The sequence below is a fragment of the Mobula birostris genome, chromosome 2, assembly GCF_030028105.1.
Source record: "Mobula birostris isolate sMobBir1 chromosome 2, sMobBir1.hap1, whole genome shotgun sequence".
Classification (NCBI taxonomy): Eukaryota; Metazoa; Chordata; class Chondrichthyes; order Myliobatiformes; family Myliobatidae; genus Mobula; species Mobula birostris.
Window position 1 is genome coordinate 229,086,517 of NC_092371.1, and position 26,934 is coordinate 229,113,450.

The 26,934-nt window shown below is 43.3% G+C and overlaps 1 protein-coding gene across 1 annotated transcript in view; it reads right to left on the minus strand.

Moving 5' to 3' along the window:
- Positions 1 to 26,934, minus strand: part of smpdl3a (sphingomyelin phosphodiesterase acid like 3A) — a 69,788-nt gene that overhangs the window by 17,019 nt on the left and 25,835 nt on the right. The window contains exons 4-6 of the mRNA XM_072251581.1: positions 22,483 to 22,579; positions 8,023 to 8,201; positions 2,421 to 2,601 (exon numbers count right to left, since the gene is read on the minus strand). Coding sequence (XP_072107682.1) covers positions 2,421 to 2,601; positions 8,023 to 8,201; positions 22,483 to 22,579 — 457 coding nt within the window. The remainder of the gene's footprint in view (positions 1 to 2,420; positions 2,602 to 8,022; positions 8,202 to 22,482; positions 22,580 to 26,934) is intronic.

The window sequence follows — 26,934 nt, forward strand, 5'->3', positions numbered from 1 at the left end:
TCCTCCACCTCATTCTATTCCCATTCTCACTGTCACATGGCACAGGCAGTAATTCCGAGATTACTACCTTTTGAGGTCCTGCTTCTCAACTTCCTTCCTAACTCCCTGTAATCTGTTTTCAGGATCTCCTCCCTTTTCCTACCTCTGTCGTTGGTACCAATATGTACCACGACCTCTGACTGTTCACGTTCCCACTTCAGGATATTGTGGATGCGATCAGAAACATCCTGGATCCTGGCACCTGGGAGGCAAACTAACATCCATGTTTCTGTCCTGTGTCCACAGAATTGCCTGTCTGACCCCCTAACTATAGTGTCCCCTATTACTGCTGCCTTCGTCCTTTCGCTACCCTTCTGAGCCACAGGGCCAGACTCTGTGCCAGAGGCACGGCCACTGTTGCTTCCCCCAGGTAGGCAGTTCCCCCCCACCCCCCCAACAGTACTCAAACAGGAGTACTTATTGTTAAGGGGGACAGCCACAGGGGTACTCTGTACTATCTGACCCTTGCCCTTCCCTCTCCTGACTGTTACCCACTTATCTGCCTCTTGAGGCCCCGGTGTGACTACTTGCCTATAGCTCCTCTCTATCACCTCCTCACTTCCCCTGACCAGACAAAGGTCATCGAGCTGCATCTCCAGTTCCCTAACCCGGTCCCTAAGGAGCTGCAGCTCGATGCACCTAGCGCAGATGTGGCCTTCCAGAAGGCTGGGAGTCTCTCGGACTTCCCACATCTGACACCCAGTACAGAACACCAGCCTCACAGACATACTTCCTGTTCCTATTCTTCACAGGTAGCCTACCTTGCCTCGACCCATTATCATGAAGCCCTGACATCACTTTAGAATAGAGATGAGGAGGAAGTTCTTTAGCCAGAGGGTGGTGAATTTGTGATATTCAATGCCACAAATGGCTGTGGAGGCCAAGTCATTGGAATGATTTGAAGTGGTGGTTGATAGGTTCTTGATTAGTAAGGATGTCAAACAATATTCCCTCTAATTTTTTTTTTACAGCTGCACAGATGGCCTGAAAACCATGCAGCACTTTAATTTTCTTTTGTAATATGCATACTTTGAATATTTAGAATGAAAATTGAAAATCACGTACTTTTTGATTCTGTTTATTCGTTGAAGGGTATAGCGAAATAACAGTACAACAAAGAAAATCTTTCACGTTTTGTAAACTTTTTCAGGTCTGACTTTATTCCAGCTGCATGGCAACAACGGCTATGTGCACAGGAGCATTTCAGTTACTGCGTGGCTGCGCACCCACACAGCCTGGAGTAAACAGTGGAAAGGTTACAGGAGGTAGGCAGGAGAATGGAGCTGAGAGGGAAAATAAATCAGCCATGATGGAATGGTAGAACAGACTAGATGGGCCAGATGGCCTAATTCTACTCCCATGTTTTACGGTATTATGTCCTGGTATTAGCAGCACCAAAATGCTATCGGTTTTAGGTCTGAATAATTATTCCTCAGACTGGAGGAAGTCATGCAGTGATATTCCCCAAAGCTCAGACCAGGACCTCTTCCTTTGTTGACACATACATTGACTTAGACACCATTTTGAAATGTTCAGACATCAAAACCTGGAAATATATAAAACCTTGGGGGAGAACTTTAAGGATAGAGTCAGGCTGGCGTAACGAGTCGATTATGAAGCAGAATGCAGATAAGCTTGTGTGACAGGCAGCGCTGGGTGAATGCACACCTTACACATATGTATTTATACACACATACATTAACTTATCATTCTGCTGTCTTTGTGCTGAGTGTGCACTCTTCAATGTCTCCTCCCATCCCCCCGTATATTCTTATAACGGGTTGGCTTTATGGTCGCTTTCCTGCCACACACTTCAGAATACTCCATTTCTTCAGTAATGGGGATGTGTAAATGGGTAAATATTGCTTGCATACTGTATTTAAGCTAGATACATCTGTTTGTTTTGTTATATGATTATAATTACATTGCGGGTGCATCATATTCTATTCCTGTGTAGTCTTAAGTTAACTCTGTGGGTAATTAAAGATGGTATGTCCTGGACCCTAAAAAACTGTGGCAATTCACTCTCAGTAGCAGGAAGAGAGAGATTGAACTGCCAAGGATTCACACCGGGCAAAAATAGCGAGGAGCTATTTATTCTGCTTCCCAGTAAATATCGGCAGTTTTTTTTTCACTTGTTTCACTCATTTTTGTAAGTTTGATTTTTGACAGACCTAATAAACACCCTTGCATAAAAATGCTAAGTGGCTCCAGCCATTTCTTCCTTCGGTCAAAACATATTGTAACAGCCTGATTTGATGAAAGAATGAGGGAAGGCAATGTAATATAAAGAATACCATTCCAAACAGTCGCAGGAACAGAGCAACTTGTGTATGTATACAAAACAGACTGAGTAAGCAATTTAAAAAATAAAGTATTACCTTGATCATCCAAAAGAACCATTATGCTATCCTTGTGAGTGTGGCCAAAAAATTGTCCAACGATGATATTGCTGTATTTGCGAAGTATCTGCACCAGTCTTTCATTGTCCTTCTCCCTCACTGCAGTGGTACTCAGTGAATCTGGCAAGTAGCCTGGAGGAACGTGTGCTATGACATAAACCTGGAAGGAAATAAATTTATGGGAATAAACTAATTGGCTGAACATCAAACCCCTTGACATATTGTATGTATTTATCCATTTTCATTCCAGCATTCTATTTACTTCCTAATATGCAACAGGCAGTTCAAGTACAACTATTAAAGACAACAGTCTTCAGAAAGCGTAGTCTTTAAGGGTTGCACAAGTCCTGAAGGAGAGTCTCAGCCCGAAATAGAAACATAGTAATCTACAGCACATTACAGGCCATTCGGCCCACAATGTTGTGCTGACCATGCAAACTACTCTAGAAACTGCCTAGAATTTCTCTACTGCATAGCCCTCTATTATTCAAAGCTCCATGTACCCATCTAAGAGTCTCTTAAAAGACCCTATTGTATCCACCTCTACCACCTTCGCTGGCAGTGCATTCCACACACCCTCCACTCTTTGTGTGAAAAACTTACCTCTGACATCCCCTCGGCACCTGCTTCCAAGCACATTAAAATTATGCCCCCTCATGCTAGCTATTTCAGCCCTTTGAGAAAAAAGCCCTTGGCTATCCACATGATCAATGCCTCTCATCAGCTTATACACCTCTATCAGGTCACCTCTCATCCTCCATCGCTCCAAGGAGAAAAGACTAACTTCACTTGACCTATTCTCATGAGGCATGCTCTCCAATCCAGGCAACAACCTTGTAAATCTCCTCTGCACTCTCTCTATAGTATTCACAATAGTGAGGTGACCAGAATGAAATATAGTTCTCCAAGTGGGGTCTGAACAAGGTTTTATATAACTGTAGCATTACATCACGGCTCCTGAACTCAATCCCATGGTTGTTGAAGGCCATCTCACCTTACGCCTTCTTAACCACAGAGTCAACCTGCACAGCAGCTTTGAGTGTCCTATGGACATGGACCCCAAGATCCCTCTGATCCTTCACAATGCCAAACATCGTACCATTAACATTATATTCTGTCTTCAAATTTGACCTACCAAAATGAACCACTTCACACCTATTTGGGTTGAACTCCATCTGCTACTTCTCAGCCCAGTTCTACATCCTATTGATGTCCTGCTGTAACCTCTGACAACCCTCCACACTATCCACAACACCCCGAACTTTTATGTCATAAGCAAACTTACTAACCCAACCTTCTATTTCCTCATCCAAGTCACTTTTATGTCGACTATCTATTCATTTCTGCAAATGCTACCTGAGCTGCTGAGTTCCTCCAGCATTTCGTGTATGGGTCTTCAGAGAAGATGCTCTCCAATTATTTTTCACATATCTTCACCATTAATTTTAAAATAGCTGAGAAATCCAAATTTCAGTTTTTATTTATATTGTTTTTCTGTGAAATCATACTTTAGCATGATAACAGAGCATAAATTGAGTCTAATGCAAAACATGAGTTAATTTTAAAAAATCAGCAAATTTACAAGTCACTGTCTGTACGTGTGCGTGGGTGGGGGAGGGGGGAAACGGGCCTTGTTTTGATGTTGTTCTGCTGTTACTGATTGCATGTTCCGTGATGGTGGATATCCTTGGGTTGTATTCGTTGTCAACGCAAATGCGCACTGGACTCTATTGTTTCGATGTACATGTGATAAATAAATTAATCTGAAATTTGAAGTCTCTGGATTTTACGCAGGGCTCCTCACAAAATTCAGCCCTAACCTTGTGGTAGTCAGAGGGTTAAAACAGCTATCAAAGAATACGCAGTGTATATAACCTTAATATGCATTTGGAGTTTGGCACATAGGGATTAATAGTCTGAGATGCTCTCTGAGAGGTTTAGGAAAATATAAAAAAGGAGATAGAAAATATCTTTAATCCTGACTGATAAAGGTTGATTTCAAAGACTGTTGGATCTCTGTATGAGCCAAAATGGAGTAAATGGATGATACTCTAATTTGAAATGCTCTCAATTTCACTAAGTAGAAGTCTAAAATTAATAAAATTGCTCACAATCTTAAGACTGTAAGTCTCAGAGGCCCAGCAAATAGGAGGCAACAAGGCCCGAAACGTTGACTGATCGCTTCCACGGATGCTGCCCGACCTGCTGAGTTCCTCCAGCGTGTTGTGAGTGTCCATCTGGCTGTAGTGAGATGGACAAAGGGGACACAAGGTTCTGAAATCTGGAGCACCAAACAATCTGCTGGAAGAACTCAGCAGTGTCAGCAGAACCAATGGGAGGGGGAAGGAATTACTGACACTTAAGATTAAATCCATGTATAAGCACTAAAGAGCTTCCTATCAACTGAAGCCTGGATGTTGTATTGGCCTTGCTGCAACTGGTTGACTGCTACATTCGTGACTGTTTCATATCTGAAGAGTTGTGAATGTCCCTCAGCATTGTGCAATCATCAGCAAACGCCCTTACTTTGAACTTTATCATTGAGGGAAGGTCTTGTATAAAGCAGCTAGAGATAGCTGGGCTTAAGACTGTACCATAAATAACTCTTACAGAGATATTTGTGGCTCAGATGACTGACCTCCAACAACCACAAGCATCTTCCTTTATGGTAGGTACTCCAAACAGAGGACTTTTTTCCTGCTGATGCCCATCAACTCTTTAGCCAGAGCCTCTTGAAGCCATACTTGGTCAAAAGCTGACTTGACGCCAAGCGCAGTTCCTCTCACTTCAGCTCAGCTCTTTTCTCCATGTTTGGACTAAGGCTGCAGTAAGGCAAGTAGCCAAGTGACCTTGGCAGAACACAAAATGAACTTTTGTGATTCGGCTGTTGCCCTAGACAGCAGTATCTATTGTCCCTTCCATCAGCTTGCTGTTCATTGAGAGTAGACTAATGGGGCAGTAATTGGCTGGGTTGGATTTGTTCTGCTTGTCGAAGCTGGCCAGGATGCCTTCACTGTAGATCTCAGCTGCCCAGTCCACCAGAGCTGACTTCAATTGGTAGGTCAGGCATGTCCCTATCTCATCAGGGTATGAGGCCGCCAGCTACCCTCACCTGGTTTAGCTTGCTTGTTGAGGCGGTGTATCGGAGTGGGGCTATTGTTGCATGCAAACAGCTACTAGGAGCCACAAGTGACAGCTGTGTGTCCGGTGGGGAACCAAAGTTGAGTGAGCTGTCCTAGAATAGGCACGACAAGCCCCTACCCCTCTCTGGACATCCCATACACCCCACTAGTTTCTGTATAAACTTAGTATATATATCAAATGGATATAATCAAACCTAGTCAATGTGGTTTTATGAAAGGTAAATCATGTTTGCTGAATTTGCTCAAATTCTTTGAAGCTAAGACAGGAAAAATTGATAGAGGGGACCCTATAGATGTAGTGTATTTAGCTTTTCAAAAGGCATTTGATAAGCTATCACATAAAAGGCATCAGCACCCAAGGTTCATAGCTGGGTATATATATATAGCTGGGGTTCCTGGAGGGCAGAAGTTTAAAGGAGATGGGGGAGAGATTTAATAGGGTCCTGAGGAGAACATTCTTCAAGCAGTGGGTAGTGCAAATATGGAATAAGCCACTGGATAGGAAAGATGAGCAACTTAGTCAGCATAGACAAGTTAAGCAAAAGGGTCAGTTTCCCTGCTGTATCATTTCTATGACTCTATGAAATTATAGTTTCTATGGCTGCATGAAACTACAACTTCTAAGTTGCTCTCCACTTAGAACTCTTTTTTTTAAATTGCAATTAAAAAATTACACCAATTTTTTTTTCTATGCAACAATATTAAAGAAAATGCAAGATAATGCAAAAAGAAACTCAAGAAATTGCAGGCATTTGCAAAACAAGATATAGTAATGCAGTGTTTTTGGGAAGTTTATCGGTCTTACACGGTGAAAAATCTTGTGTTGTGACTCATTCTCAAGTCAGCGGGGGAAAAGGGAAGTTCATACTTGAAGGCCATCAACTTGTAAACAAATTAGGGGAGATCATGTGAAGAAAGCTGCAGGAAAATAACCACTTTCCCACCGACTAATTCCACTTAGATACATCAAAATTTAAAAAGAAAACGTGCTTCATGTGCAGCTCAAACCAAATCTATATGGCCTTACAGTACCTTTTGTTACTGTACTGTAAAACAAGAGGATTACTATTTAGATATTATAGGAGGTTTTGAATGTGCAGAGACTGAATGGCAACATCTCAACACATCAAAGTGAGTAATAGACAATGTTCGATTTCAGAAACATGTTTCAACCCAATGAATTCTGAGAAGCAATGGTGTCACTAACTCTGGTGCCAGCTGATTCCATAAATCCCAGTATCTTAGATTTCCAGAAATGATTAAGCTGTTTGAAGTCTAAATAAAACTGGTACAGTGTATGCAATGGTGTGTACATTCGGTCACTCCAAGCAGAAGGTTGTAAAATTAACTGGGCTGCATTCAGCTTGTCACGTTTCCTTGGTCATAGGACCTCATGTCAGAATGTCCTCATCCTAGATATCAGAATTGGGGGAGTAAGGGTGGGAAGGAAAGCCACGGGGAGGAGAATGGAGAATCGAGAAAAATGAGAGGATAAGAAGGGATTAGGGAAAAGAAAGAAAATAAGAGGAAAAAGAAGAAACATTGAAAAATGGAAGGGAAAGAGACAGGAAGGATTAGAGAAACAGGAATACATTTGTTTACACTTCTTTCTCCTCCATTCACTCTTTCAAAGATGGACTACTCTCATTGATCGCTCCTTCTTTATGCCACTCCCCAGAGTGCATCCTACTCCCAATGGCTCGATGGTGAAGATCTGTGCCACTTACCTGACCTGCTGCGGTCAACAGACTCCATGTCAAGGTATAAGTTTCAAGCTAAACTTTGAAGATTTCACAAACCCTGTGACCTGAACTTGAAGTTTCCCTGTGCGTTATGTCACTTACACAGTGAACACCTCATGGTCACATTGACAGAGAATAGTTTACGAAAAGGTGCTGGGTATTTTTCAGGCAATATACTTTCCCAGTGTAGAAGTCCCAGAAAGGTGCACTAAGACACCAGATTACACTGTACATAATCAATTAATTTACAAAGATGTAAAGCACTATACTACATAAAACCAAACCATTAATTCCAGATCATACAGGATTTGTTATGCATTGCTCCAACAATTATCTTTCTTAAGAGTCGTAGAAAAATACAGCATCTAGTCCATGCTGAAACATTTAAGTTGCCTAGTTCCATTGACCCGCACCGGGACCATAGACCTCCATACCCCTCCCGTCCATGTACCTATCCAAGCTTCTCAAACGTTGAAATCAACCTCGCATGCATCACTTGCTCCGTTAGCTCATTCCACACTCTCACATCCCTCTAAGTGGGAAAGTTTCCTCTCATCTTCCCCTTAAACTTCTCACCTTTCACCCTTAACCCATGACTGTTAGTTGTAGTCCCATCCAACTTCAGTGGGAAAAAGCCTGCTTACATTTACCTGTCTATACCCTTGAAGGTTCGTGAAGATTAAGTCATTGGTTTACCTTCTCTTTGTTCTGCTGAGTTTTCTTCAGTGTCTCTTCCAGCCACTCGAATTGCCCTGCAGGATCTGGCAGTCTCTCAGTCACTTCATTCGGACTGTAGTACAAATTTGTATTCAGGCTGATTATCCGGAGGCTCTGCTGAGTGGCATTACAATTAAAAACCTGGGTATAGAAACCACCTATAGGAAAAGTCAAAGTATTTTTATTATCAAAGTGCATATATATCACCATAAACTACCTAGATTTATTTTCTTGAAAACTTTTACAGGAAACTAAAGAAAACACAATAGAATTTTTGGAAACTCTACACAAAGAAAGACAGACAAACAACCAATGTTCAAAGGAAGATAAATTGTGCAAACAAGTGAGTAAATAACACTGAAAGCGTGAGTCGTAGGGTCCTTGAAAGTGTGCTTGCAGTTTGTGAAATCAGTTTAGAGTTGGGGGTGAGTGAAGTTATCCATTCTGGTTCCGGAGCCTGTTGGTGTAGGGTAATAACTATTCCTGAACCTAGTGGTGAGGGACCTTAGGCTGTTGTGCTTCCAGTCAGATGGTAGTAGCAAGAAGAGTACATGGTCTGGATGGTGGGGCTCCTTGATGATGGATGCTGCTTCTTCTTCCTTGTGGCAGTGCTCCATGAAAATGTGCTCAATGGTGGGAGGCCTTTGCCTGTGGCGGACTGGGCTGTACCCACCACTTCCTGTACACTTTCCTGTTCCTGGGTGTTGGTGTTTGCATACCAGACCATAATGCAACCTGTGCTATAAGGAAAGCAAGCTCAAAAATGCACATCGTAACTGAGTAGAATAAAGTCACCTCCAGAAAAGCTTTCATTGGCAGATGCAGCATTTTTTTAAATGGCAAAGAAATATAACTATTCTTTAGGACAAATTAATAAAAGTTAGAGTAGAATGAACAGCAATGATATTTTCATATTAAATCAATTTAGAAAAAACAGTTACTGTATATTAGAAAACAAAGTACTAGAATTATACACATAGATGAAAGTAACTGTATCATTTTCTCTTACTGTCAATGGAAGCTTTGGACTTTGGCCTTGAGGCAAGAAGAGACATTCTTTTGAAACTGTGAAACATCAAAAAAGAATTCCCCAAGTTTTCTTTTCAGCTTTTCTCATACAGGCAGCCTGAAGGCCAGGATGGAGAGCAGGGAAAATTGTTGTGAGAGGAAGGTGGTTGTTAGGAAGTACAGCATCAGATCACAGTGACAGAAACCCAGGGGAGTAGGACGGTTGTAACCAGTCAGAGTGTTCCCTAAAAGGAAGCAGTGTGGACTGTTTAACCTGAGCATGATATCTGGGCGCCATTGATTAATAAGAATACTGCTGCTGAATAAATTCCTTCAACAGTCCAAAGACGTACCGGTTAGTAGGTTAGTTGATCACTGTAAATTGTCCCGCGATCAGGATCGTGTTAAGTAGGTGGTTTGCTGGGCCGAAAGGGCCTGTTCTGCACTATATCTTCACATAAATAAACTGAGCCTGCATCTTCCTCCCTTACAATCTGTTGCACACATTCAAAACTGTACAATGTTCATTAAAAAAAAAGAACATGTGCAAGCTGTTCTTAAAGTGGAGACAAAACAAGAGTAACAAAACTACCGAAAGCATGCTGATTAGGGAATTACTGGATGGCTTGTTGGACCGGAAAGAACACTTCTGCTCCTCCTGGTCTGTAAATAAGACATTTACACACTTAAAGTAAAGGCATCTTGCAAGACCATGGATCTGCACATGGATCTTCACTCTCCAGGGCGCAGGCCTGGGCAAGGTTGTATGGAAGACCAGCAGTTGCCCATGCTGCAAGACTCCCCTCTCCACGACACCAGTGTTGTCCAAGGGAAGGGCATTAGGACCCATACAGCTTGGCACCAGTGTCGTCGCAGAGCAATGTGTGGTTAAGTGCCTTGCTCAAGGACACAACACGTTCCCTCAGCTGGGGCTCGAACTCACGACCTTCAGGTAGCTAGTCCAATGCCTTAACCACTTGGCCACGTGCCCACAAAACACACTTAACTCATGCATTAAGCAGTTTACTTTCTGCTTCTTTCAGTGTTAGATTCTCCCATAATTCAGACATCCCACTTCTCCCGGAAGTTCCGGGAGTCTCCCGCATATTAATAGTGGCTCCCTGATGCCCTCAAATTATGTACAATTTCCTGGAAATCAATTTTTTTGAGAGAGTGAGAGAGAGAGCGAGAGAGAGAGCAAGAGAGGGAGCATGCGCGCATGCTACGGGAGAGTGTCCCAAAAAAAAGAAAATATAAAACGTACTTCATCCCAGACTATCCTAAAGTGTACCCCTGCCTAATAGGGGTCAAAAATAATGACAGTGTTGCTCGCGGCACTGTTTGCAACAGTGACTTTTCTATTGCCCAAATGACTGTAAGAGACATGTTGAGGTGAGTTTAACAGGTGTCATTTGTTCATTAGCATAGCTAACGTTATTTAAACTAGCTGGCTAGCTGCTAAGGAGCTGCTCTATTGCAGACATCCCACCTCTCCCGGAAGTTCCGGGAGTCTCCTGCAAATTGATGGTGCTACCTCCCTGAAATGAGTTTTTGCAGGATGGGATGCCTGCATAACTGGTAACATACCAAGGTCTAATACTGGCTGTTAAAATGATAGCAGGCCATTTTCCCTTAACTATGTCTTCTCCTATTTCACAGAAGACAGGTTTTCCAATCCATTCTGCTGTATAGCCTGCATTTGTACTTTCACTCACATGCCTCTCAGCCAGAACAAGGTCTCCAATTAATTTTGTTGCATTCAGTGCTCACAGTTTGATCTACCATGCACTGGAGAAACCAAATGTAGATCGGGTGATGGCAGAACATACCCTGCAATAGGGAGCCTGAACCCCAGCTGCCTGTCCTTTAACTCTCCATCCCATTCCCACTCTGTCTGCATACTTCCCGTGGTTCCCAATGTGAGCTTGAGGGACCGTGGTTTGTAAAGCTCAGATAATCTGCTGCCTGGCTGTTCAGAAATCCTGTCGATTTGTAGCTGGCTCACCAGGTAACATTTGCTGCATCCGTACCTACGCCTGGGCCCTGGTGCCTGCACTCCCTTTCAAATTATCCGGTTCACTAGACAATTTATTGGCATTTTGTGTAACCTTTTTATTTTGGGTAATTGGTTTATTGTCAGATACACCGAGAAAAAACGAAAAAACTTTTTTTTTCATGCTATCCAAACAGCGCAGTCCAAACATAAGTACATTGAGGTAGCACAAAGGGAAAAATAACAGAATGTGAAATGCAAACACGAGGAATTCTGCAGATGCTGGAAATTCAAGCAACACACATCAAAGTTGCCAGTGAATGCAGCAGGCCAGGCAGTATCTATAGAAAGAGGTACAGTCGACATTTCAGGCCGAGACCCTTCGTCAGGACTAACTGAAGGAAGAGCTAGTAAGAGATTTGAAAGTGGGAGGGGGAGGGAGAGATCCAAAATGATAGGAGAAGACAGGAGGGGGAGGGATGGAGCCAAGAGCTGGACAGGTGATTGGCAAAAGGGATATGAGAGGATCATGGGACAGGAGGCCCAGGGAGAAAGAAAAGGGGGAGGAGGGGAAAAAAACCAGAGGATGGGCAAGGGGTATAGTGGGGTATAGTGAGAGGGACAGAGGGAGAAAAAGGAGAGAGAGAAAAAGAAAGAATGTGTGTATATAAATAAATAACGGATGGGGTACGAGGGGGAGGTGGGACATTAGCATAAGTTTGAGAAGTCGATGTTCATGCCATCAGGTTGGAGGTTACCCAGGTGGAATACAAGGTGTTGTTCCTCCAACCTGAGTGTGGCTTCATCTTTACAGTAGAGGAGGCCGTGGATAGACATGTCAGAATGGGAATGGGATGTGGAATTAAAATGTATGGCCATTGGGAGGTCCTGCTTTCTCTGGCGGACAGAGCGTAGGTGTTCAGTGAAACGATCTCCCAGTCTGTGTCGGGTCTCGCCAATATATAGAAGGCCACATCGGGAGCACCGGATGCAGTATATCACCCCAGCCGACTCACAGGTGAAGTGTCACCTCACCTGGAAGGACTGTCTGGGGCCCTGAATGGTGGTAAGGGAGGAAGTGTAAGGGCATGTGTAGCACTTGTTCCACTTACAAGGATAAGTGCCGGGAGGGAGATCAGTGGGGAGGAACGGGGGAGACGAATGGACAAGGGAGTCGCATAGGGAGCGATCCCTGCGGAAAGTAGGGGGCGCGGGGAGGGAAAGATGTGCTTAGTGGTGGGATCCCGTTGGAGGTGGCGGAAGTTACAGAGAATAATATGTTGGACCCGGAGGCTGGTGGGGTGGTAGGTGAGGACAAGGGGAACCCTATTCCTAGTGGGGTGGCGGGAGGATGGTTTGAGAGCAGATGTGCGTGAAATGGGGGAGATGTGTTTGAGAGCAGAGTTGATAGTGGAGGAAGGGAAGCCCCTTTCTTTAAAAAAGGAGTTACAGAGAGAGTGTAAGCAAAGTCTACAAGGAAAGTAACACAAACAGAAGAAAATCTGCAGAGGCAGGAAATCTGAGCAACACACACAAAATGCTGGAGGAACTCAGCAGGCCAGGCAGCATCTGTGGAAAAGAGTAAACAGTCCGCATTTCAGGCCGAGACTCTTCAGTAGGACTGGACAAAGAAAGGTGAGGGGGGGAGGGGAGGGAGAAACACAAGGTGAAAGGTGAAACTGGGAGAGGGGGAGGGGTGAAGTAAAGAGCTGGGAAGTTGATTGGTGAAAGAGATAGAGGGCTGGAGAAGGGGAGAGTATGATAGGAGAGGTCAGAAGGCCACGGAAGAAAGAAAAGGAGGGTTGGTGGGGAGGAGGAGCACCAGAGGGGGGCGATGGACAGACAAGGAGATAAGGTGAGAGAGGGAAAAGGGAATGGGGAATGGTGAAGGTGGGGGCATTATCGGAAATTTGAGACATCAATGTTCAAGCCAGCAGGCTGGTGGCTACCCAGATGGAATACAAGGTGCTGTTCCTTCCTTCAACCTTAGCATGGCCCCTTTGTGATAGAGGCGGCCATGGATGGACATATGGAATGGGAATGGGAAATGGAATTAAGATGGGTGGCCACTGGGAGATCCCATTTGTTCTGGTGGACAGAGTGTAGGTGCTCTGTAAAGTGGTCTCCCAATCCGCCTCGGTTCTCATCGACATACAGGAGGCCACACCAGGAGCACTGACCCCAACAGGCACACAGGTGAACTGTTGACTCACCTAGAAGGACCGTTTAGAGCTCTGAGTGGCAGTGAGGGAGGAGGTGTAGAGGCTGGTGAAGCACTTGTTCCGCTTGCAAGGATAAGTGTCAGGAGGGAGATCATTAGGGAGGGACGAACGGACAAGGGAGTCCTGTAGTGAGTGATCCCTGCATGGCAGAAGTTACAGAGAATTATGTGCTGGATACCGAGGCTGGTGGAGTGGCAGGTAAGGACAAGAGGAACCCTATACCTAGTAGGGTGGCGGGACAATGGAATAAGAGCAGACATGCATGAAATGGAAGAGACGTAGTTGAGGGCAGCATTGATGGTGGAGGAGGGGAAGCCCCTTTCTTTGAAGAAGGAGGACATCTCCTTTGTTCTGGAATGAAAAACCTCATCCTGAGAGCAGATACAGCAGAGGTGGAGGAATTGAGAGACGGGTATGGCATTTGTACAAGTAGGCAGGTGGGAAGAGGTATAGTCCAGGTAGCTGTGAGAGTCTGTGGGTTTATAAGGAAAGTAACACGTTTCCCTTTTCACTAAAGTGTGTGTGTGCGCGCGTGTTCATCTGGATTTCCAGTGTGTGCAAATTCTCTTCTGTTTAGAGAAGTGCAGTGCAGAGTCTGGAGCTCAGGGACCTGTCCTGGGGCTGGAGGCCCATCTGTCTATGTGTGGGTGGGAAGTGGGTTTGCTTTGCTGCTGTTGCTTGTTGTATGGTTGCTGAGTGTTGTTTCGCTGAGAATTTTGGACATGCTCTGTTGGCGCTGGAGTTGCTGTGACACTTGTGGTCTGTGCACATCCTCAGGTGGTGTTGCTTGTTAACACAAACAATGCATTTCACTGTACACTTTGATGTACCTGTGATTAATAAATAAACCTAATCAAATCAAAGAGCAAGATGCAAGGGCCATGGCAAGGTAGATTGAGAGATCAAGGGTGTATCTTTATCATACAAAGATTCAAACTTTCAAAGTACACCTATTATCAAAATATGTATACAAAATACAACTCTGAGGTTCGTCCTCCCGCAGGCAGCCATGAAACAAACAAACACCATGGAACCCGTTCAAGAAAGTATCGAACACCCAATGTGTGAAAAAGATCAGATTGCGCAAACCGCCAAAAAGTGAGCGGACAACAGATAGAACGTCAAACATCAAACCAGAAGTCCAGTAGTATTCAGGTTAGTTCTAATTAGCACAATATAATATAATTGAATTCATTGTTGTGCTTATCTTGTACTGAAGAGAAATTAGTTGGTAAGGTTTCAGTCATCGGCCTGAGTCGACGTAGTAGTAGTTTAAGTCATAATTCCAAGTTATAAAGAGCATGAGTAATCTACTATATTGAGTCATCTTTTGGGGAGCTGAGCATCATTGCCAATGCTAGCATCCATTACCTATCCCTGATTGTCCTTGGCAAGTTGTTGATGTATGCTGTGACCAATGAGCCACATGGGTCTTAAATTGTGGATGTACAATACTGGCACAACTCTGCACAAGAAGCAGAGATGTAGGGAGATGCTTGATAGGAAAATCTCTTGTTAGAAGTTATGACCTGCCAATGGTAATGTCAGGGGTAGGTGTTAAATACTCTGATGTTGATGATGGTTATTCCTGGTACTTCCATGAAACAAATTTTACTTGACTGTTTTTAGCCACTGTCTGAATATTGTCTAGGTCTTGTTGCTTGCAGGCATAGGCTGCTTTATTTTCTGAGGTGCTAAGAAAGGAATTCTATCAAGAGAAGTAGGTATAATATTTCAATAATTCTTTCTATCGGACAGTTCTTTTTATGGAAATGGGACACCATACCTGTTCATTAAATACAAATAAATAACTATATAGAATTGTGTAAGCACTGAAAGTTTCCAGGAGACATAATAACCAATAAAATGAATATTCACTTAGGAAGGCAAAATCAATTACCATAATAAAGTGTAACACTTATGTGTGGAAATAATAGATTACATTGAAGTCTATAGAGTAGATTGGTGAATGTTTTCAAAAGGCAGAGGTAAGAGATCACAAAGGAAACAATTCAAGTTCTGAGTATTAAAGGACTATGGCCGAATGATAGAAAGTTGAATTGGGAATAAACAAAACATTGTGATTCATAGTTTACATTTAATAGCGCGGCATTTGTGAAAGCTTTTGTGGAGGGCAATTCATGGCATTGTTTTTCTAAGATCCATCGAATGTCTTGGGTTGTTTTTTTTTAAAATCCATGTACTGTTCTGAGCAAAAATTGTGATGTTCTCCCAAAACCAGTCAGTGTACTTTCCAACCAATATAAAATAAACAGATTGTCCAGTATTTGTCACTTTGCTGATTATGGTACTTTGTAGTAACCATGAATATAATTGACTGGGCAGAATTTTGATTCATATTAATGATGCAATAGGAACCACTTGAAAGTATTTATTAATTAATTATTTTTGAATTTAATGGGAGATTGCAAGAGTTTTCCTTTGCCTTCTTGGTGGTAAAGACAGGGACGTTAAATTACACGAGAGTTACTACTGTTTTACAGCTGGAAATGTTAAAGGAATGTGGAGGCAGAGTAAGAAAATTGTGCAGATGTTGAAGATCAATCAAGATCCTGTGAAATAGTATATGTAGTTTATGAGGGCAGTGGAAAATGAAAGTAAGTTTTTCAAGAGTCAAATATATTCCCTTTTATTAGACTTTGCAGGTGTTGCATCTAATGATACATAATAAAATAAAATGTTCCCTGGAAATCTGAAAATTTCTATTTAAAAAAATAATAAAAAAAATAAAGAGCATGAGAAAAATAGGGTGGAGAGGGGAACACAGCTGGATCCCATCCCTAGGTGTCCACAAACTCCACTATCATGGAATACCTTAAAGCAAATTCCAAGATACACTAGTACACTATGATCTGGAGTGAGTGTAAATAAATATGGAATACAAATCTGAAGAGAAGCAGGAACATTAAAACCCACACCTAAGAGACCCCATCACTTCAGCTCTTGCTAATTAACATACAATATAATTTAAGCTTTCAATCAAGCAATTGAATAGGAAGTTGGAAATGGCTATCCTATTGATTAAATATCTGCTTACTAATTGAACTAATTTGTTTCAGTATGTTACACAAATAAGCCAAGCAACTTCAGCCGATTACTTAAGACGTACTATCGTTGCGAATTAATTGATTTAGACAGGTGCTCTGCACTGTGTGTTTTCTACATATTACAAATCAAATCTGATTCATGCAGACTTATTGAATTTGCAAGGTTCAAGATTAAATTAATTTTGATACAAGCAAATGAATACGGGCAAGTTTAAGAAGCAAAATAGAAAACATGCTTTCATTATTAGTTTTTCTCCTTCCAATTGAAACATTACATACAACAGTTTTACCTTGGAGAAAATCTAAAACTGTAACAAAAAAAATCCTGGATGCCCTCAGCAGCTCAAACATCAACCTTGGGATGAGAAACAGAGCTAACATTTCGACTATAGAATTTCTCATCAGAAATGCAGAAGAGGAAAGAGGTTTTAAACTAGAGTGAAGCAGAATGGTAGTAGTAATGGCTATGATCAGGTACAGAGCACAGTTGTCAAGATAACAACTACTTTAAAAGCCAGCAGCTAAGAGACACAAGGAGGAAAAAAAAGACTGCAAAAATTAGTAAACTTAACCTGAGACATCCTGGCTACTATTAGAGGCTCTGTATATAACTCACATTAGGGTCTTCATCCCTTGGCGTTCCTTAACTCTACCCACAAAGATTCCAATCCTATGTCACCCCTTTCTAAGGATTTGATTTTATTTTTTACCAACGCCATGCATTGATAAAAGCATGCCACCCCCCTCTGCCTACCTGCCTGCCTTTTTGATGCAATGTAACCTTGGATGTTAAGTTCCCAACTATGATTCGGCTATGTCTCAGTGACGTCTACAACATCGTATCTGCCAGTCTCTAACTGTGCTATAAGATCATCTACCTTATTCCATATACTGTGTGCACTGAAATGTAATACTTTCAGTCCTATATTCCTAACCCTTTTCGATTTTGCCCCCACGTTACACCTCATTTCATAGTCTGCAATTTTGCCCTAACATCTACCTGTTTTTCCTCAAAGTTTCATTATACAATGCATCTATGTGTATACCAATCGTCCCATTTTCAGCCCTATCACTCCAGTTCCCATCTAACTTAGGTAAGCCCTGCCGAGAAGCTTTAACAAACCTGCCACAAGGTTAATGATCCCCCTTGGGTTCAGGTGGAAGCAGTCATTTTTGTATAGGTCATACCTTCTCTAGAAGAGATCCCAATGATCCAGAAACCTGAAACCCTGCCCCCTGCACCAGTTTCACAGCCAGTCATTCATCTGTACTATCATCCTATGCCTGCCTGGACAAGCACAGGGCACTGGGAGTAAACCAGAAATTACTACCTTGGAAGTTCTGCTCTTCAGCCTCTTTCTTAACTCCCTATACTCACTACGCAGGACCTTGTCCTCCTATCTAGCTATGTTATTGGTGCCAATGTGCACCATGACTTCTGGCTGCTCATCCTCCCTCTTGAGAATCTTCTGCAGTCGCTCTGAGACATCCAGGACCCCAGCAGCTAGGAGGTAACACACCATCCTAGTTTCTCTTCCGTGGCCACAGAATCTGGTGTCCTCCCCCCTAACTATCAAGTCTCCTATCACTACGGCTCTGCCTAACTTTACCCTTCCCTGTTGAGCTTCATAGCCGGCCACAGTGCCACTGGCCTGCCTGCTTGCTGTTGTGCCCTGTTAGCTCATTCCACCCAACCACACCGCACAGTATTCGAAGGGGTACACTTGTTCTGAGAAGAATGGCCAGAGAGGAACCCAGCACTGACAGCTTACTCCCCTTACTTCTCCTGGTCACCCACCTACTGACTGAAGCCTGCGCTCCAGTTCCGACCGACTCAGTAAAGGACTCATCTATGAGGTTTTCACCCACCCAGATAGTCCTGCATGCATCCAGCTCCTCGTCAGTCAGAAGCTGAAGTTGGGTGCAGTATTCAATTTTCAATTCACCTTTGAAATTCACTTGAAAATACACACCTCCAAGTTCAAGTATGCTTCCATCCCACTGTTAGATAACAGACCATTCCATCTTCCTTGTTGTGGCCCTTGCACTATTCTTCTGCCTGCACTTTCTCTTTAAGTGTAACACTTTATTCCACAGTCTGTAATTGCTTTTTCAGTTGTGCAACCTCAATATACTTGTGTTTGGAATGATTTGTTTGGGTAGTATGCAAGATTAAAGCTTTTCCCTGCATCTCAGTACATTACACCATAAGATATAGAGGCAGAATTAGACCATAAGACCCATCAATTCTGCTCTGTCGTTTCACCATGGCTGATCCTGTGAATAATGTGATCCTGTGAAATCTATAATAATAAGGCAGGTCAGGGAATAATCAGTGAAAACAGTACTAATGTTTCTGGTCCAAGACCCTTCATCGTAGCTGAGAAATGGAAAAAGTTTGTTTAAGTCGCAGAGAGGATGAGGGACTGTTGGGTAGGACAGCACATCTTGAGCAGGCAGGACAAAGGTTGCCCAAGTGATCCTGATGTTTACAGTATTTTAATGAGGCCAGTTACAGAGAGAACTGAGATAAGGTTAAAGCGGCAAAATACAGGTCAGAATGCTGCAGCAAATGTAATGAAAGCTGTGTGCTCTGAACTTGCTCTTACTTGGGACAACTTATTTTCCATCTCCAATCACTTTCTCCAAATCAAACCTGTAGTTATGAGAACGTACAGGGGCACAGCTTGGGCCCCCACTGGATATGTGAACTGAGGCAGTGGCCTCTTGGACCAGCTGCAGTGTTGTCCGGCTTTGAGGCTGTGAACTCATTTTCTCGAACTTTAGTTCTGAATGTCATTTGCTTACTTTTAATGGTTTGTGCGATTCAGTTTTTTTTTGCACATTTAGTGTTTGAAGCTCTTTTTCTAATGGGCTCTATTTTAGGTTTCTTTGTTTTGTAGCTGCCTGTAAGGACACAAATCTAAAGGTTGTCTATACTGTACGTACTTTGATAATAAATGTACTTTGAACTTTGAAACTATCTTTATTTCAGTCCGATTCATGCCCCAGACCCCAACTTGATTTCCCTTCTGTAAAGATGCTGTTCCATTCTTTCAGCTTCTCAATTTTTAATTGGTTTGCTCTGATGACAGGATGTTCCACACCAGTGCTTCAAAATGTTTTCTTGTCTCTGTTAATCATTAGTTCCTTTCCCCACAGTAGATAGGGCATTTTCTTTATGACTGCATTGCCTCTACTTTCTGTACTCCTGCTCTCATCCCAGTTAGAACAAGGATAAAGTTCCACTAGTTCAGGAATGGCTACTTTCCTACAACCACCATTTTCTTGAACCTACCTGCCTACTCTAACCCTACCTCAGCAATGAAACACCATGATCCACTTAGAAACAGAGAAAACCTACAGCACAATACAGGCCCTTCAGCCCACAAAGCTGTGCCGAACATGTCCTTACCTTAGAACTACCTAGGCTTACCCACAGCCCTCTATTTTTCTAAGCTCCATCTACCTACCCAACAGTCTCTTAAAAGACCCTATAGTTTCCGCCTTCACCACTGCCGCCAGCAGTCCATTCCATGCACTTACCATTCTCTGCGTAAAAAAAATACCCTGACATCTCCTCTGTTCCTACTTCCAAGCACCTTAAAACTATGCCCTCTCATGCTAGCCATTTCAGGCCTGGGAAAAAGCCTCTGACTATCCACACAGTCAATGCCTCTCGTCATCTTGTACACCTCTATCAGGTCACCTCTCATCCTCCGTCGCTCCAAGGAGAAAAGGCCGGGTTCACTCAGCCTATTCTCATAAGGCATGCTCCCCAATCCAGGCAACATCCTTGTAAATCTCCTCTGCACCCTTTCTATGGTTTCCACACCCTTCCTGTAGTGAGGTGATCAGAATTGAGCACAGTACTCCAGGTGGGGGTCTGAGCAGGGTCCTATATAGCTGCAACACTACCTCTCAGCTCTTAAACTCAATCCCATAGTTGATGAATGCCAATGCACTGTTTGCCTTCTTAACCACAGAGTCAACCTGCATAGCAGCTTTGAGTGTCCTATGGATGCGGACCCCAAGATCCCTCTGATCCTCCACACTGCCAAGAGTCTTACCATTAATGCTATATTCTGCCATCATACTTGACCTACCAAAATAAACCACCTCACGCTTATCTGGGTTGGACTCCATCTGCCACCTCTCAGCCCAGTTTTGCATCTTATCACTGTCCCGCTGTAACCTCTGGCAGCCCTCCACACTATCCACAACACCTCCAACCTTTGTGTCATCAGCAAATTTACTAACCCATCCCTCCACTTCCTCGTCCAGGACACATAAAAAATCACGAGTAGTAGGGGTCCCAGAACAGATCCCTGAGGCACACCACTGGTTACCGACCTCCGTGCACTTCTTGCACTACTCTAGAAATGCCCTCAATACATCTTTGTTTTTACAGTAGGATCTTGTTTTTTTAAAGATTTTTTTCCACTGTATGGTATAATTTTATGTGTGATCTATGTATAATTTATATTTTTCTGTTATCTGTAGCGATGTTCCCGTGATGTTGCTGCGAGTTTTTCATTGTACTATACCTTACCGTACTTTTGCATATAGCAATAGACAACATGACTTATTCTTTCCTTCCGCTCGCCATCCACTGTGATTTACATAATGTATTTCCACCACATGTATTTCCCGCCTCCCTCTTCTCCAGGACTGTGAAGGTACTTTTCTAGTGACTCCCTGGTTCAGTCTTCCATTTCTACCAACCACGCCATTTCTCACGTCACCCACAACTGAAGATGCTGCTACATATGCACCTTTTACTTCTTCCCTTTCCACCATCCAGGGACACATGCCGACCATCCAAGTGAAGCAGTACTTCACCTACACTTATGCCAATTTAGAGTACGTATTGGCACTCCCATTGTGCTCACCTCTAGTGGAGAAACCAAATACCAATTGGAATACTGCTTTGCAGAACACCTCCGTTCAGCCCACAGGAATAACTCTAAGCCTCTCATCACTTTAACTCTCCATCCCATTTCCACAATGACGTCATCAGATCACCATATTGATTCATCAATGTCCAACATATGGTTAAGGTAAAGCACTTGGTCATCCGTCTGGGGACGCTGCAACGCTTGGGGAAGAGTGGCCTCCCAAGGTGGTGCTGTCAAGGCACATGATATTTCGTAGGCATCCAACAAAACTACAAACTATTCTACTAAATATACTTTTCCTGGACTGCAATCACTGCAATCCGCAGCCTGTAATTTCCACTGGGAGTTGTGCTTTCACTGTATGATCTGGCATTTTTGCAGTATCCTTCAGGATTTGACAAATTGGACTCTCAAGAATGTAGGTACGGCTGCCTGTCAATTGCTGGAGTTGAACTGGGCTCGGACTGAATCTTCAGGCCAGTTTGAAGCAGTGGGGTCCAGGCCCAAGAGTGGATAATGAACCATTGTTTGGCTGATCTAAGTGCTGAGCCAGATTTAAAGGATTAAGGCGTCAAGCCAGAGGGTGGAGGACGAACTGGTATTCAGCATACTACTCCGTGAAGCTTTATTCACCTCAAGATTGAACAAACTCTGCAGCTGTGGCCTGCAGCCATCGGAACTCATCTCAGCACTGAACCTGGCTCCATACCTGTGGCCTCAGCGCATCACGTTCCTGGACTGGCTGCAGCATTTCGCTGGCTCTGTTGCTCTGTATGCACTTTCAGAGATTCTGCAGTTCATGTTCTGTGTGTTATTTGTGTTTTTTACTGTCTGTACAATGTGTTCTTTTTTCACACATTCGATGTTTGACAGTCTTTGTGGTGTGGGGGTTTTCCATGGATTCTATTGTGTATTTTTGTTTTGTAGCTGCCTGCAAGAAGATCAATCTCAAGGTTTTACATGGTATACATACTTTGATAATAAATTTGAACTATAAACTTGTTGACTTTGACCTAATATTGATGATATTCAGCTAAGCAAAACCTTTTCTTGCTGTTTTCTGTCTCTCTTCAAATTCTAGCTTCTAAATTAATTCTTTTGATAACTAATGTCTCTCATCACAGATGTCCCTTCTGTTCTCTCCACATGTCCCTCATTCTGTAAATTAAAGCAGACTTATCTTCTCACTTCTCCATTTTTGCTAACTTAAGCAGCGACGTTCCAACATTCTTTACTTTTGGATCTTTTACCTTTTTGCAGCGTACTACGTGCTTCAGATGTCAACCACTGTTTCCACATATCAGCTGCAGCAATGTAAATTTCACTCACGTTAACTGGAAGCTGGTCCTAACAACAAAAAGAGACTATTGTTTAGAAGACAGATTTATCACACGTACATGGACACATGCACTGAAATGTGTTGTTTGCATCGACATCCACAGCAGCCTACAAGTGTCGCCACACATTTTGGCGCCAACATTGTATGACCACAGGGCTTGGCAGAACAACATATAACACAACAAGCAGCAAAACAAAAACAACGGGAAATCTGCAGATGCTGGAAATTCAAGCAACACACATCAAAGTTGCTGGTGAACGCAGCAGGCCAGGCAGCATCTCTAGGAAGAGGTACAGTCGACGTTTCAGGCCGAGACCCTTCGTTAGGACTAACTGAAGGAAGAGTTAGTAAGAGATTTGAAAGTGGGAGGGGGAGGGGGAGGTCCAAAATGATAGGAGAAGACAGGAGGAGGAGGGATGGAGCCAAGAGCTGGACAGATGATTGGCAAAGGGGATACGAGAGGATCATGGGACAGGAGGCCCAGGGAGAAAGACGGGGGGGGGGGGGGTCCCAGAGAATGGGCAAGGGGTATAGTGAGAGGGACAGAGGGAGAAAACGGAGAGTGAGAGAAAGAATGTGTGTATATAAATAAATAACGGATGGGGTACGAGGGGGAGGTGGGGCATTAGCGGAAGTTAGAGAAGTCAATGTTCATGCCATCAGGTTGGAGGCTACCCAGACGGAACATAAGGTGTTGTTCCTCCAACCTGAGTGTGGCTTCATCTTTACAGTAGAGGAGGCCGTGGATAGACATGTCAGAATGGGAATGGGATGTGGAATTAAAATGTGTGGCCACTGGGAGATCCTGTTTTCTCTGGCAGATGGAGCGTAGGTCCCTGACTCTCCCTGGGGTGAAGGTTTCAGATGTATTGACTATCACTGGGGTATGGAACTCACAGACAGTGACTTTAACTGGAGTACAGTGCCACACTGAATCCACTGGGAAGCAAGTCTACAGACATTAACTTACTGGGGTTTGGGCCCCACAGACACCAATTCTCATGCCTTCACATTTGCCTGTTGTCCCCCAGAGAAAGCAGGATCTCCCAGTGGCCACACATTTTAATTCCACATCCCATTCCCATTCTGACATGTCTATCCACGGCCTCCTCTACTGTAAAGATGAAGTCACACTCAGGTTGGAGGAACAACACCTTATATTCCATCTGGGTAGCCTCCAACCTGATGGCATGAACATTGACTTCTCTAACTTCCACTAATGCCCCACCTCCCCCTAGTACCCCATCCGTTATTTATTTATATACACACATTCTTTCTCTCTCTCTCCTTTTTTTCCCTCTGTCCCTCTCACTATACATACCCCTTGCCCATCCTCTGGGTTTTTCCCCCCCTCCCACTTTTCCTTCTCCCTAGGCCTCTTGTCCCATGATCCTCTCTAATCCCTTTTGCCAGTCACCTGTCCAGCTCTTGGCTCCATCCCTCCCCCTCTTGTCTTCTCCTATCATTTTGGATCTCCCCCTTCCCCTCCTACTTTCAAATCTCTTACTAACTCTTCCTTCAGTTAGTCCTGACGAAGGGTCTCGGCCTGAAATGTCGACTGTACCTCTTCCTAGAGATGCTGCCTGGCCTGCTGCGTTCACCAGCAACTTCGAAGCAGCAAAACAAGCCCCTTTCCTCCCTTCCACCTACACACACGGACAGTTTTTCAACTCCAGGACAGGCTTTCGGGCCTCCAGTCTCCAGACACTGGACTGCGGCTTCCGGACATACAGAGTTTGATCTTCAAACACAAAAAATCTGCAAAAGCTGGAAATCCAAATTGCTGAAGGATCTCAGCAGGCCAAGTAGCATCTGAGCATAAACAGTCGACTCTTCGTGCAGAGACCCTTCATCAGGACCTCTGACTGACCAGACCTCATGCTTTCTGCTCGCATGGCTATCCGATCCCACGACAGATAAACTTAAGAAGTGGATTTTCAAAGTAAATTCTCATTTTATTTTCACTTCTGTTGTTTAGCTCTTCTACTGAAACTAATTTTTTTCCCCGCATATATTTCAATCAAAAATTCATCTTCAAAGATGATAAATCACTTGGAAGATAGCACAATTCAATTCAACTATCAACTAATGTTCACACAGCTGAACAATTGGGCAAAACCCTCTGATTTAACATGGCCTGCTGCAAATTTGATATTATCCTCAGTCCATTAAGAAAATCTGTAGGTGTTACTATAAATCAAACCAATTAGTCGCATGCAGAACTGTGTTTTGCAGCTTTTTTGTACTTATTCAAGTCAACAAAGGTGAATGGAATATTTCCATATCAGATATACTTGTCCAGGCCCCGGAATGTATTGAAGTGACTGAATCGATATTTGAACGATGAATTAAGTGGCAAGCCAAATTGGAAAGGTCGGCTACAGGCCGAATCGAGGCAGCAGAGTGCAGAGCATATCGAAGCAACTGAACCCAATGTTTGGACAATGATTTAATCACCGGGCTAGACAGAAAAAGTCAGGTTGTCGGGACCTGAGACGAAGGATGGGCCCGTTCAGTTCACTGCTTTGCGACGTTTCCTCAGCTCTCAGGGTCTGTGGACGGACTCTCTTTGTGAACTTCAATTCAGAAAGCAACTTGTTTGCTTTTATTGTTTGCATTATTTTTTGTTGTTTTCTTTCTGCACATTGGGTGTTCAATGGTTTTCCTTTTTTTTAAAAAAAATGAGTTCTTTTGTGTTTTTTTTGTTTTGCGGCTGTCTGTAAGGAGACGAATCTGAAGGTTGTATAATGTATACATACTTTGATAACAAATGCACTTTGAATTTGAATTTTAAAAGTTCTAGATCACTGTTTCCCAACCTTTTTAAGCCCAGCACCCCACTAAAGCACTTTCATATTGCCAATGCCCCTCTAAAGCACCCTCATACTTGCCAAAGCCAATCTTAGGCATAATATACACTCTGGCACCCCCCAGTATAAAAGCATGTCTACCATATGCTAAAATGAGAAAACTGAATCTGCTTTAAATTTCTGGTGGTATAAACTAGGCTTAAAGACAGTTCATGTCTACACAGCAGCTTTGATATCAGTATGATTCTTGAGCTTGATGGTTTTTAATCAAGAGTTGAAATATCTGGTTCAAGTTATGACAGCAAAAGCCTTAAATCCCCAAGTGCGACAACCTCCAAGCGGTTTCTGTTTTTTGTGAGTATGTGGTTCATTACACTGAAGCCTCTTTCAACAAGGTAGCAGGATGGAAATGCAATGAAGAGCAGGTTGGCTCTTCGCCAAAAATCAGGAAACTTTGTACGACAGTGCAGCCACATACCACAAAACCTGACATTTTTGAAAAGCACTCTTGCTTCTTCAACATTCTGAATTTTGATAACTACTTCTTGCAAGCTCTCTTCTTGTTCTTCCACCTTGCAAACAAATGGGTTAATTCCCCAGAATGGAATTTCCAGATTGTTCAAATCCTTGAATCAATTCTGAAAATCCTCCTTCAGTGACTGAAAGTGTAAGCAGTACTCCTGCAAATCATTATCTGTGAAAGAGATTGCAATGCTTTCCAGGCAAAGAAACCGTAAGAACATTCTTTTCCCAATGTTTGCTTATATATTTCCAATTTATCTATAGAAGTGGACACTGCACTTTTTGCCTGGATTAAACTGACATTCTCACCCTGCAGTTTCATATTTAGAATGTTCATTTTGTCATACAGATCGGCTAGGTATGTCACATCTCTACGTGGAACAACAGGAATTCTGCAGATGCTGGAAATTCAAGCAACACACATCAAAGTTGCTGGTGAACGCAGCAGGCCAGGCAGCATCTCTAGGAAGAGGTGCAGTCGACGTTTCAGGCCGAGACCCTTCGTCAGGACTAACTGAAGGAAGAGTGAGTAAGGGATTTGAAAATTGGAGGGGGAGGGGGAGATCCAAAATGATAGGAGAAGACAGGAGGGGGAGGGATAGAGCCAAGAGCTGGACAGGTGATAGGCAAAAGGGATACGAGAGGATCATGGGACAGGAGGTCCGGGAAGAAAGACAAGGGGGGGGGGGACCCAGAGGATGGGCAAGAGGTATATTCAGAGGGACAGAGGGAGAAAAAGGAGAGTGAGAGAAAGAATGTGTGCATAAAAATAAGTAACAGATGGGGTACGAGGCGGAGGTGGGGCCTTAGCGGAAGTTAGAGAAGTCGATGTTCATGCCATCAGGTTGGAGGCTACCCAGACGGAATATAAGGTGTTGTTCCTCCAACCTGAGTGTGGTTTCATCTTTACAGTAGAGGAGGCCGTGGATAGACATGTCAGAATGGGAATGGGATGTGGAATTAAAATGTGTGGTCACTGGGAGATCCTGCTTTCTCTGGCGGACAGAGCGTAGATGTTCAGCAAAGCGGTC